Genomic DNA, 12,930 nt, shown 5'->3' with positions numbered 1-12,930 from the left:
GCTCCCTCTCACACACACACAGCTCCGTCTTAGCCGAACAGATACTCTACAGTTAAGTAGAGAGGCACATAAATAGCACATATGTCAAAAATAACTCAGTACTTGTCGAGACACCCCAAAATATATCGCTTTTCAGTAGATTGAAGAGATATAACAAATATTTGATGGGATTTCAATGGGTAGTTTTTTAATTAAAAATCCATTTAGTTGTGGTCTAGATTTTGGTCTAGATAAAACTTTGAAAGTAACCAATTGGCTAATACAATGTTGCAATCAAATGTACGAGATAATCCAATACAAAAGTTTGGAGGAATAAAATCATTGCAGTCTCATGGTAAAAAGTTAGGTCAAACCTTTACAGTCACGCTTTCAGCCCTCTAAACTTTGGTTTACATGCTTAAGAACAATTATTAAGTTCAATTATGTTTAAACTGGAGGTGCATTTCTTTGGAAACATTTCAGAACAATGCACATGTTCCTTTTTATTTGAAATTGTTAGGATGTTTTTGGTATTCCAAACATCAGTAAGCACTAAGAAATTTGCCTAAAAGCTGTGATTCTAAACCATAACAATCTCACATATGCTAGTAGTACTACCACACAAGGCAGTTGTAACGTCTGTGGGTGGTTCATGTCTCTTTGTATAGGCAATGATGGCTGCTGTAACTTGGCTGGCAAACTCATTTGCAGGATTCAAATTTTAACTTATCCTTTCTCCTTGTTTCCGACAAATAGAAACATGTTTCTACTTTTTCATCCCTTGCTTTTTCCACACAAATGCCAGTTGTTTTACTTTCACACAGTACAAAAGTAAACCAACATTTTCCATTTTAAATGATGAAACCTTGGAGTGTGACTGAGTGTCCAGTCTAAAGGGGCAAGTGTCAGTAATATATAGATTCTCCAGTACTTTTGTATACTTTATCCTGTAGTTCTGAGAGTAGTGCCCATGAGCCAAAGGTGGACACTGAAGATTGTGTACTACCGCACATACAGTGCCTTGCGAAAGTATTCGGCCCCCTTGAACTTTGCGACCTTTTGCCACATTTCAGGCTTCAAACATAAAGATATACAACTGTATTTTTTTGTGAAGAATATACAACAAGTGGGACACAATCATGAAGTGGAATGACATTTATTGGATATTTCAAACTTTTTTAACAAATCAAAAACTGAAAAATTGGGCGTGCAGAATTATTCAGCCCCTTTACTTTCAGTGCAGCAAACTCTCTCCAGAAGTTCAGTGAGGATCTCTGAATGATCCAATGTTGACCTAAATGACTAATGATGATAAATACAATCCACCTGTGTGTAATCAAGTCTCCGTATAAATGCACCTGCACTGTGATAGTCTCAGAGGTCCGTTAAAAGCGCAGAGAGCATCATGAAGAACAAGGAACACACCAGGCAGGTCCGAGATACTGTTGTGAAGAAGTTTAAAACCGGATTTGGATACAAAAATATTTCCCAAGCTTTAAACATCCCAAGGAGCACTGTGCAAGCGATAATATTGAAATGGAAGGAGTATCAGACCACTGCAAATCTACCAAGACCTGGCCGTCCCTCTAAACTTTAGGCTCATACAAGGAGAAGACTGATCAGAGATGCAGCCAAGAGGCCCATGATCACTCTGGATGAACTGCAGAGATCTACAGCTGAGGTGGGAGACTCTGTCCATAGGACAACAATCAGTCGTATATTGCACAAATCTGGCCTTTATGGAAGAGTGGCAAGAAGAAAGCCATTTCTTAAAGATATCCAAAAAGTGTTGTTTAAAGTTTCCCACCAGCCACCTGGGAGACACACCAAACATGTGGAAGAAGGTGAAACCAAAATTGAACTTTTTGGCAACAATGCAAAACGTTATGTTTGGCGTAAAAGCAACACAGCTCATCACCCTGAACACGCCATCCCCACTGTCAAACATGGTGGTGGCAGCATCATGGTTTGGGCCTGCTTTTCTTCAGCAGGGACAGGGAAGATGGTTAAAATTGATGGGAAGATGGATGGAGCCAAATACAGGACCATTCTGGAAGAAAACCTGATGGAGTCTGCAAAAGACCTGAGACTGGGACGAAGATTTGTCTTCCAACAAGACAATGATCCAAAACATAAAGCAAAATCTACAATGGAATGGTTCAAAAATAAACATATCCAGGTGTTAGAATGGCCAAGTCAAAGTCCAGACCTGAATCCAATCGAGAATCTGTGGAAAGAACTGAAAACTGCTGTTCACAAATGCTCTCCATCCAACCTCACTGAGCTCGAGCTGTTTTGCAAGGAGGAATGGGAAACAATTTCAGTCTCTCGATGTGCAAAACTGATAGAGACATACCCCAAGCGACTTACAGCTGTAATCGCAGCAAAAGGTGGCGTTACAAAGTATTAACTTAAGGGGGCTGAATAATTTTGCACGCCCAATTTTTCAGTTTTTGATTTGTTTAAAAAGGTTGAAATATCCAATAAATGTCGTTCCACTTCATGATTGTGTCCCACTTGTTGTTGATTCTTCACAAAAAAATACAGTTTTATATCTTTATGTTTGAAGCCTGAAATGTGGCAAAAGGTCGCAAAGTTCAAGGGGGCCGAATACTTTCGCAAGGCACTGTATGTGCAGATATGTGCACCACGTCATTGCTTGCTCTCTCTGCTCTGTTGTGGGTGCAACATGTGCATCTTGCTAGCTGTCAATCATACCCCCTAAAATAAAAAACAAAATAAAACAAAAGAGCTGTCAATCATATGGCAAGGGGCTGAAGCTCATTGGTTGAACTCAAATGACTAGGGGGCTGGCCCAAGTGGGAGAACATTTTGGGAAAATGGTGCCGCACAGCTTTCAAACTAGGGATTTTGTGGCTAGTTTAGGTAAGACAGTAATTCTGCTCATAGATTATGCACGTATGAACTACACATTGACACATCCAGCCCAAAGCGGGAGGTTTAAAAAATACTAAGTAGTCGCTAAAGTTCAGGAGCATGTCTTTAAATAGCTTCTGGTTTCAAATTCCCATATCCTTGAATGCCATTAATTTTGGCTTGGGGGACCAAAACCCCGGACTGGAGGTTGTGTTTAAAACAGACAGGTGCTGTAGACAGTGACTTTGTGACTGATCTCCTGCAGAAGCTCTTTGATGGACTTCTCCAGATCCACCAACTGGTTGGCCTTGTCTTCCAAAGTCTTCTGGTTGTCCTCATACGACTTCTCTAAATCTAAGTGAGAACCAAAAAAGGAGAGTCATGCTACCGCCAATCAAGGAACAAGATGTGTAGTATCCCTCCACACACACCGGTTTTATAATCAGAACATGTGGAATTTCACACAGTGAATAGGCACACCTGAGAAGAGAATGTTAGAGGGACTGCACAATTTTATGTTCAACTCTGCATTGGAAAAAGTGAGTCAACAGGATATGGAGAGCTCATAGGTATTATAAAGTGATCATGTTTATATTGTATATCCACTAAGCAGGCACCATTGGCTCCCGAGTGGCGCAGTGGTCTAAAGCACTGCATCTCAGTGCTGGTTCGTTTCCAGGCTGTATCACAACCAGCCGCGATTGGGAGTCCCATAGGGCGAATTAAGAATAAATAAGAATGTAAATAAGAATTTGTTCTTAACTGACTAGCCTTGTTAAATAAAGGTTTAAAAGTGTAGTTTTTGTGATAATGCCTCAACGTGTTGTGAGGACATGTCATGATTGGACCCCAAGGGTGTGTGTTTTAGGTTGTGATTGTACATACATGACATGCAAGGCCTTCTCCAAGCTGTTCTTGATGTGTGTGTGTATAGGAGTATGCATATGTACCTTTCAGCAGCTGCAGCTTGTCGCTGGCCTGTAGCAGCAGGTCTTTGGCTTCCTGCTGTAGAAGCTCCGCCCTCTTCTTGGCGTTGGCCACACCCCCGGCCTTCTGTGTGATCAGGTCCTCCACGGTGCTGTACTTATCCTTCAGCTCCGAGTCCAGATCCTGTACACACACACACACACACACACACAGTCATATACAAGGTCGGCATTTTATTTTAAGACGGACGAGGCCTGAAAATGAACCACAAACTCTCACATTTGTCCCAATATAACACGGAGTGGATCACACACACCTTTTTGACCTGCTCAGCCACTTTGTTGATGCTCTCTGCGTCTTTTTCAGTTTGTTCAGAGCTGAGTGAGGTGTTCAGTGTCTTCTCTCTGAGCAGCGTGACGTCGCGCTCTAACCGCAGCAACCTCTGGGTGGCGTTGTTCAGCTTGTACTCCGAGTCCACTGTCTCCGACTCCACCTGTTCCAAGATGTAAAGACGGGAACAGGGTTAATTTCTGCATCTTTACCGTATTAGCTGTCAAGCAAGTTACTTCCAAATATTTGAACTGCGCTTTATTTAGTTTCCCCAGTAGAATGGAACCAATGGATTAGTCCCAAAAGTTCAAACTCACTGTGTGCAGTAAAATGGAGGATGTTGACTCACTGAGGTCAGGAGGTCATTGGTGCCTTTGATGTCAGTGGTGGCCTGTTTGATGGCCTTGGCCGCTGCGCTCTGGGCACGCTCAGCCTCCTCTAGAACCTGCTTCACCATCTCTGCTGTGTCCCTCACGTTTGTCGCCTCTTTACTGTGGGACACACACACACACAGAGGGGGAAAATAAGAAGCACACCAAGCATAACAGTGTGTGTATGTGTGGAGTACCTGGCTTTGCACACTTGCTTCATCTTCTGCGCTCTGTTCAAGGATGATCTAGAGGTGTATGTGTGTGTTACCTGACTCTGCGTGCCTGCTCCAGTAGGTTCTCGGCTCTCTGGATGTCGTCGGAGCTCTGGTTAAGGATGGTCTCCACGTGGGCTAGGTCTCCTACTCTCTCCCTGATCTCGTCTGTCAGGGTTTGGAGCTGGGCTGGTGTGGTGGGCATCTGCATGGCCAGCACCTCGTTGGCCACTGCCTCAATGCTCTCCAGGTCCGCTGCATCCTCTAGGGGGCACCACAGGAGAGACAAGGGTTACAATGGGGGGGACTAAGCTCATGAGACATTTATAAGTTACATTCGCCTAGAATCAATGGGTGAAATTAAAGTAAAACATTGAATTGAAATGGCCATTGAACAGCTGCAGATTGTACCGTTAAACAACGGGTTAGTAAACATATGTAGGAGTTAAAGTACTCCTAAGTGGAAGTTGATTGGAGGAGTACACATACGTGTGAGGAAGTCTCTGATTTGTCGGATGAGGCTGCGCAGCTCCTCGTTGCTCTGGTCCACACGCTGCTTGGTACCGTTGGTCTTCAGCAGCACGTTCTGGGCACTCAGCTTAGCCTCATCCGCCTTCACCTTGGCCTCCGACACCTGATCACACACATGCAGGTTAGGAACCAGAGGAGACGTAGTGGGGGGTATTTCTCGTCTAAAGAGAGTTGGTTCATTTGAATTTAAAGACAGAGTCTCACCATTTTGGCGAGCTTGTCCACTTCCTCCATGGCCGTGAGGATCTCCTGGTCAAAGTCCTTGGCCTTCTGCCAGGCGTTATTGGCCAGGGTGACCAGACCGCCGCACCCTTCGCCACCGCACCTCCTGTTCCCCTCGAAGTCCACACAGCTCAACCCCCCGCACGGAGAGTCCACACACGACGCATCAGCTGGGCTGCCACACGTCTGCAGAGAGAGGACCAGTAGAGTGAGAAGAGTTCAACTTGGATGCAAGATCGTGGTTATCTTTTAAGCAAACCTAACATTCTTCCTGACCCACATAAAGAAAGCTTTGATTTAATGTCTTCTTTTTGGTGGTTTTATCTCGCAAACTGGGATTAGATTGAGTCCCATCTGTGTCAAACTCAGTCACACCTCTGTTATGTCAACATCCGCAAGTCAGTGTCAGGCCTCAGATATGGCCTTGCTTGGACTTACCTTCACGTTGAGTTCTGATAGGTCCAGTGTCTCCAGTTGTCCTGCCAGGTCATCCAGTCTCTTGGCGTGTTCTTCCTGCCTCCTGTGGAACTCCTCCCTGGTGTCGTTCATCTTGTCCTCTGTGGCTTGCCGTAAAATGGCAGAGCTCTCCACAGGGTTACCTGGGCCACTAGTGGAGGCGTTGGCGCGAGCATCTGCAGCCAGAGACTGCTGGTAGTACTTGGTGACACTGTCTGTCGCTCCTGTCATTACAAAAACAATGTTGAATGTCACAAAGTTTACAAATGGAAGTATAATGGAGATTGACATTGTATATCTCTTCTATATCACAATCCTCAACATGTACCCTTACCCCGAATGTCAGTGTTCTTGATGAACTCCACTTGGTCCAGCAGATCCTTGACGGTGCGATCCAGCTTCTGGGTGTCCTCTTTGAGTGAGTCCAGTTTGGTGTTGGTGCTGTTGTCATCAGATGATACCTGGGCCAGCGCCTCCTCAGTGAGGTTCAGCTTGTTGCTCATCTTTTCCATTAGATCTCTTAAGAACATAAATATATCACAAAGAAAGAATACAGTACATAATTGGTTTTGATGCGGCTACAACATTTTTTGCCATTCATGAATATTGTCATTGACCCATTTTGACCCCACTTACGTGGCCTGCTCCAGTAGCTGCTGTATCTCTGACAGTGGCTGTGTAGCCGGGTTCTGGGCCAGGATAGTTCTTATGGCCCCGGCGCTCTGCTCCATGTTATCTATGGTGTGTTTATAGGGTCTGGTGATGCCGCTGGCCTTGATGGTGTTCACCTTGTTGACCAGCCTGTGGGTCTGATTGGTCAGCTGACCCACGACCAGGTCCCAGTCGGCGAAGCACTGGTGGCAGCGTTCGCAGTAGGGGAAGGTGCCAGAGTAGCCACGGGTGCAGATGTCACAGCGGGGACCAGACACGCCCTCCACGCACACGCAGTGACCGTTGGCCTTGTGGCACTGCTGCTCGGCGATGCCTCGCGGGTCACAGTCACATGCTGTAAGGCAACAGGAAACCAGTTACCACAATTTTTAACGCATGACTCAACTCACAAAACATCACTTTTTCCACATTAGCATTTTGTTCCATCCTGATCCTGATCAGTCAGTCACCCTCCAAAGGTCCTGAATGGGAGGGAGACATTTCAAACAGCTTGGTGACATCCCATAACAAAGGGACAACAGCCTACACAGCGGTCTTACAAAGCCAGGGAAGTGCTTCTTAGCAGCCCTCCTCTTCGAAGGACGCATCTGCCTCGTCAGGTCAACTCATGAACACATTTAGTCTATTGGGATCCTCTTAATCTAATTTTAAAGTGTGCCACTCGGGAAAGGAAGGGAGCTCCTGTCGCTTTATGGGATTGAACCTTTATGGGTTTATATTCACATGTTACTGCTCTGTTTGGTGGTGTTCAGCATGGTTAGCACCCTGTCGTAAGCACCTCTGAAATGTGGACTAGCCATTCTAACTCGTCTAATTATATTTGAGACTTTTTCCATTAGAATTCAAATTGTAATATCCCTGTTATTTAATGGTACAAACTAATCCGCCTTGCCATAGCTTCCATTTTTAAATCTACTGGTAAGCCTATGTCTTTCTGGGTGAGTTAAGAGTAGTCAGGTGATGTTTTGACTTTTCCATTTTTGGAATTTCACCTAGTTTAGATGTAGTCTACTTAAGTTCTGGGGAGCCAAAGATCAATGAACTACAGCCAACTACATTACCCTGGTGACTTTAAGCTTACTACAAGCTTTACGCGGATGCAAGATTTGGAGTGTTGCAATGTCGTTTTTCGTCACAAAAAGGGGCGGCTCCTTGTAATTTGCTCCAGCTGTCGACGTGATTTTTTACGACCTGAAAATTGAGACACGTAGTTTCATTCCTTCCGCAGCCGTCGAGGCATTGTTGTCGCTTGGTTCCTTGATCTGGGCCAAGTTTCCCGATAGCGATGGAACTCACTTTCTAACATGTCCTGTCCCCAAATTAATATAGTTGGTTCAGTGTTCATTTTGATATTTCAGCCTGCATGTCCTGATCGCGTATGGTGTGGGTGAACAAAATCAACATGCAGACACGTGTGCGAGCGGTCTGGTTAGGCTTACATGTGTTTTAACGATGCATCTTTCCTATAACGGCAGAAGATGAAACATTCGTTTCCCAAAACACCACGCAGAGAGAACGTTCGCTAAGTGCGTCGTTGAGGCATGTGTTGATACTGATAGGACTGCTCTCAAATCAGCGTTCTCCTTTCCAACATTACCTTAACATTAGGAATTGCTGGCCTTCTAGGCAGAATTGCAAAGAAAAAGCCATATCTCAGACTGGCCAATAAAAAGAAAAGATTAAGATGGGCAAAAGTACACAGACACTGCACATAGGAAGATTGGAAAAATGTGTTATGGACAGACAAATGTAAGTTTGTGTTCGGATCACAAAGAAGAACATTTGTGAGATGCAGAAAAAAATGAAGATGCTGGAAGAGATATGGCTTTATCTTTGCAACTCTGCCTAGAAGGCCAGCATCCTGGAGTCACCTCTTCACTGTTGACGTTGAGACTGGTGTTTTGCAGGTACTATTTAATGAACCTGCCAGTTGAGGACTTGTGAGGTGTCTGTTTCTCAAACTAGACACTCTAATGTACTTGTCCTCTTCCTTAGTTGTGCACCGGGGCCTCCCACTCCTCTTTCTATTCTGGTTAGAGACAGTTTGAGCTGTTCTGTGAAGGGAGTAGTACAAAGGGTTGTATGAGATCTTAAGTTACTTGGCAATTTCTTGCATGGAATAGCCTTCATTTCTCAGTACAATAATAGACCGATGAGTTTCAGAAGAAAATCATTTGTTTCTGGCCATTTTGAGCCTGTAATCAAAACCACAAATGCTGATGCTCCAGAAACTCAACTAGTCTAAAGAGAAGGCCAGTTTTATTGCTTCTTTAATCAGGAGAACAGTTTTCAGCTGTGCTAACATAATTGCAAAAGCGTTTTCCAATGATCAATTAGCCTTTTAAAATGATACATTTCGATTAGCTAGCAACATGCCATTGGAACACAGGAGTGATGGTTGCTGATAATGGGCCTCTGTATGCCTATCTAGATATTCCATAAAAAATCTGCCGTTTCCAGCTGCAATAGTCATTTACAATATTAACAATGTCTACACTGTATTTCTGATCAATTTGATGTGATTTTAATGAACAAACAAAGAGATTTCTAAGTAACCCCAAACTTTTGAACTGTAGTGTATATTCACTGTCTTTGTCATTGGGTCAGTGCCACTTTTGTTAGTTTTTGGACAATAATTTCCTCCTCCAGGATGCCACCTTTCCAAGAAGTCAGTTCGTCAAATTTCTGCCCTGCTAAAGCTGCCCCGGTCAACTGTAAGTGCTATTATTAAGAAGTGGAAACGTCTAGAAGCAACAGCGGCTCAGCCGCGAAGTGGTGGGCCACAGAACGGAACCGCCGAGTACTGAAGCGTGTAGGGCGTAGAAACCATCAGTCCTTGTTTGCAAAACTGCCTCTGGAAGCAACGTCAGCACAATAACTTTTTGTTGGGAGCTTCATAAAATGGGTTTCCATGGCAGCCACACACAAGCCTAAGATCACCATGTGCAATGCCAAGCGTTGGCTGTAGTGGTGTAAAGCTTGCCGCCATTGGACTCTGGAGCAGTGGAAACGCGTTCTCTGGAGTGATAAATCACGCTTCACCATCAGGCAGTCGGACGGACAAATCTGGGTTTGGCAGATGCCAGTAGAACGCTACCTGCCCAAATGCATCGTGCCAACTCTAAAGGAGGGAGAATAATGGTCTGGGCCTGTTTTTCATGGTTCGGACTAGGCCCCTTAGTTCCAGTGAAGGGAAATCTTAACGCTATAGCATCCAATGACATTCTAGACGATTCTGTGCTTCCAACTTTGTGGCAACAGTTTTGGGAAGGCCCTTTCCTGTTTCAGCATGACAATGCCCCCGTGCACAAAGCGAGGTCCATACAGAAATGGTTGCGTCGAAATCGGTGTGGAAGAACTTGATTGCCCCGCACAGAGCCCTGACCTCAACCCCATCAAACACCTTTGGGATGAATTGGAACGCAGACTGCGAGCCAGGCCTAAATGCCCAACATCAGTGCTCAACCTCACTAATGCTCTTGTGGCTGAATAGAAGCAATGTTTCAAAATCTAGTGGAAAGCCTTCCTAGAAGAGCGGAGGCTGTTAAAACAGCAAAGGGGTGACCAACTCCATATGAATGCCAATAATTTTGGAATGAGATGTTCGACGAGCAGGTGTCCTCATACTTTGTCATGAAGTGTATAAGTGTATGTATTTAGCTAGGCTAAAGCCTGCTGCCAGCTAGCTTCTACTAGCAAGGGAAGGCTACTCTTCCTTATTTTCACAAAATGAAAACACAAAAATGTAAAAATAATCCCATCACCCTCTTGTGAATGGGATCATGCTACCAAAAGGTGTCCGCTACTCCAAAAATCCCATTCCACCCATGTGCACACACGTAGATCAACAGAGTGAAGCTTGTCGTAACCGTTAGGCGTGGATGGCTGAGTGAATAGGGAGGATAGAGAGAGGGTGGAGGAGGAATGGAGAAAGAGGGAGATGTTTGCCCACTTCAAAGCCTCAGTGTGGAGCATGTGGAGAACAAAAGGGTCACCCTACAGACTCTGCAAACAACCCTAAATGGACAACGTGACATTCGGGGGTCTCTATTTAAAAAAAATGTATGGGTCTAATAACAAAGACGTAATTTAACGGTAAAAATGAATGACCTTTGAATGTGGCATGAACATGAACACAACCAGTCACGATGCTTTCCCCTGATTCTCAAACAAATCACATAAAGTAGGCTACCTGTGCATGATTGTCCACTCCAACATAATCCAAACACTGCAATCCATGAACACTCATTCGATGAACAGAAATAAACATCTGTTTACAAAACACCCAAAAAAAGTGCCTAATGACATTCGGCGATTGCCATTGATTAGGCCTACGTTAATTGATGCGTCTTGCTGACAAAAAAATTTACCTTTTTTGTAGCCTGAAAAGTCAGGACACCTGAAATGGGTCTGAAACTGTCCGGGGTAAAATGGGATTGTCATCCTAACACATACAGTCAATTTACTAGACTAGGCTACAATGTGTAGGCCTATTGGTATGACCTTCAAATAGGCCTCCCGAAAACCCGTGACGGTGGTAGAAAAATAGGTGGGTAAACTCTGATTGCCGTTCTCGTTGAATGCTTTGAGTCTTCACAGATTGTGACATAAAACACAACATTTATTTAAGTGACATTAAGTACATATATGACAGTTATTTGTAATTATTAAGCATTTAACAATTGAATTATGCGGCAGGTAGCCTAGTGGTTAGAGCATTGGGCTAGTAACCAAAGGTTGCTGGATCGAATCCCCGAGCTGACAAGGTAAAAATCTGTCGTTCTGCTCCTGAACAAGGCAGTTAACCTACTGTTTCCCGGTAGGCCGTCATTGTAAATAAGAATTTGTTCTTAACTGACTTGCCTAGTTAAATAAAGGGTAAATGTAAAAAAAATACAATAAAAATGTTTTACTTCTTCGAGATCTTGAAAAATGCACTGTAAGTATAACTACACCTACGTAAAATGTCATTATGTTTTGCCGTGAAAACAGTTCTCATGGGTACATAAATGCAAAGTCATGTATGCCTATGCCATTGCAAAATCAAATGCTTATAAGTGAGAGTCAACTATAGGCCTACTGTCATTCATGTTGGATAGATTGGATGCATACTGGTGTCTAGCTATAGGCTACTTGTCTAGTGACATTGGTGACCATCATCAGCTGATCCATGAAAGAAAACAAATATTGCTAGACAAAAATACAGCTGAATAAATGGTCTACTTCTTTTTAGCCACGGACGGCACAGAGAACACCAACACCCGAGCGAGCGCACATGAAAAACAAAGCAATGAGCGCTCGAAACAGCTGAGTGACAACAGCAAGCTATGGAAAATCAACAGATAAATCGAATGCATTGGAATAAAGGCATGAGTTATTTTTTTAAATCAAGGACGTGTCTCAAATAAATGATGAAAATGAGCACGTGCAAAATTAAAATCTAAGCATTTAAAGGAGCTCAGCTGAGGCTGAAATTTAGCACTACTGAGTGGACAGCAACATGAGCAGGGAGACGGTTTGTGCAGACACTGTCACGACTTCCGCCGAGGTTGGCTCTCCTGCCCGTTCGGGCAGTGCTCGGCGGTCGTCGTCACCGTCCTACTAGCCACTACCGATCCCTTTTCGTGTATCTGTTGGTTTTGTCTGATTGGTTTCACCTGTGTGTTGTTTAGTTAATTAGTGTCTGTATATAATGTAGGTTGTCCCACCCTTGTTTTGTGCAGGATTGTTTATTTTGTCATTCATTTTCGTCTGTCGGTGTTATTGTGTTTCTTATTCTCCGGTTAGTCTGTTATCCTGGTTTTGGATAATTTCACCCTGTGTGTGTTTGGGTTGACCGTGTTTGTTTTGTTCACCGGAGAATAAACTTTATATCGCTATCTGCTCTCTGCGCCTGATTCCACCCACCTTGATTAGACGTGACAGACACATAGAATTAAATGGTTTAAACCGTGAGAGAGCGGTCAGGATGTTAGTTTGATTTGGAAGCTTTTATTTTCATATTTACCACTGTAAAACATATTTACCACTGTAAAACATATTTACCACTGTAAAACATATTTACCACTGTAAAACATATTTACCACTGCATTTTAAACAAATGGTTAATTTAGCAGTATTTAAAGACCCCCCCCCCCAAAAAAAAGTTTTGTTGCATTTAGCGTAACTAATGACTCATTCAGGGGAGACAAATGCTACTAATGCTACTAATGTTACTAATGCCAAGTAGCTAATCGGCTGTACCTGCTCCAAAACTCCTGTAACGCCTATAGCTTGTTCTCCATCTTTTTAACCAGTGAGCTGACATGTTTTCAGCACTTTTGTTTCCATGACGGATCATGGGACAAGGCTTT

At 43.7% G+C, this 12,930-nt stretch overlaps 1 protein-coding gene across 1 annotated transcript in view; it reads right to left on the bottom strand.

Annotated features, from left to right (window-relative positions):
• Window positions 1-2,643: 2,643 nt before the first annotated feature.
• LOC112252624 (laminin subunit beta-1) overlaps window positions 2,644-12,930 on the bottom strand; it is a 34,662-nt gene continuing 24,375 nt past the window's right edge. The window contains exons 24-33 of the mRNA XM_024424043.2: window positions 6,542-6,911; window positions 6,240-6,424; window positions 5,888-6,129; window positions 5,432-5,635; window positions 5,186-5,330; window positions 4,753-4,960; window positions 4,463-4,604; window positions 4,100-4,276; window positions 3,807-3,966; window positions 2,644-3,210 (exon numbers count right to left, since the gene is read on the bottom strand). Of these exons, the coding sequence (XP_024279811.1) occupies window positions 3,071-3,210; window positions 3,807-3,966; window positions 4,100-4,276; window positions 4,463-4,604; window positions 4,753-4,960; window positions 5,186-5,330; window positions 5,432-5,635; window positions 5,888-6,129; window positions 6,240-6,424; window positions 6,542-6,911 (1,973 nt within the window). The 3' untranslated portion in view covers window positions 2,644-3,070. The remainder of the gene's footprint in view (window positions 3,211-3,806; window positions 3,967-4,099; window positions 4,277-4,462; window positions 4,605-4,752; window positions 4,961-5,185; window positions 5,331-5,431; window positions 5,636-5,887; window positions 6,130-6,239; window positions 6,425-6,541; window positions 6,912-12,930) is intronic.

The sequence above is a fragment of the Oncorhynchus tshawytscha genome, linkage group LG06, assembly GCF_018296145.1.
Source record: "Oncorhynchus tshawytscha isolate Ot180627B linkage group LG06, Otsh_v2.0, whole genome shotgun sequence".
Taxonomy (NCBI): domain Eukaryota; kingdom Metazoa; phylum Chordata; class Actinopteri; order Salmoniformes; family Salmonidae; genus Oncorhynchus; species Oncorhynchus tshawytscha.
The sequence above is the reverse complement of the archived record's forward strand: the minus strand, read 5'-3'. Positions and strand labels throughout refer to the sequence as shown.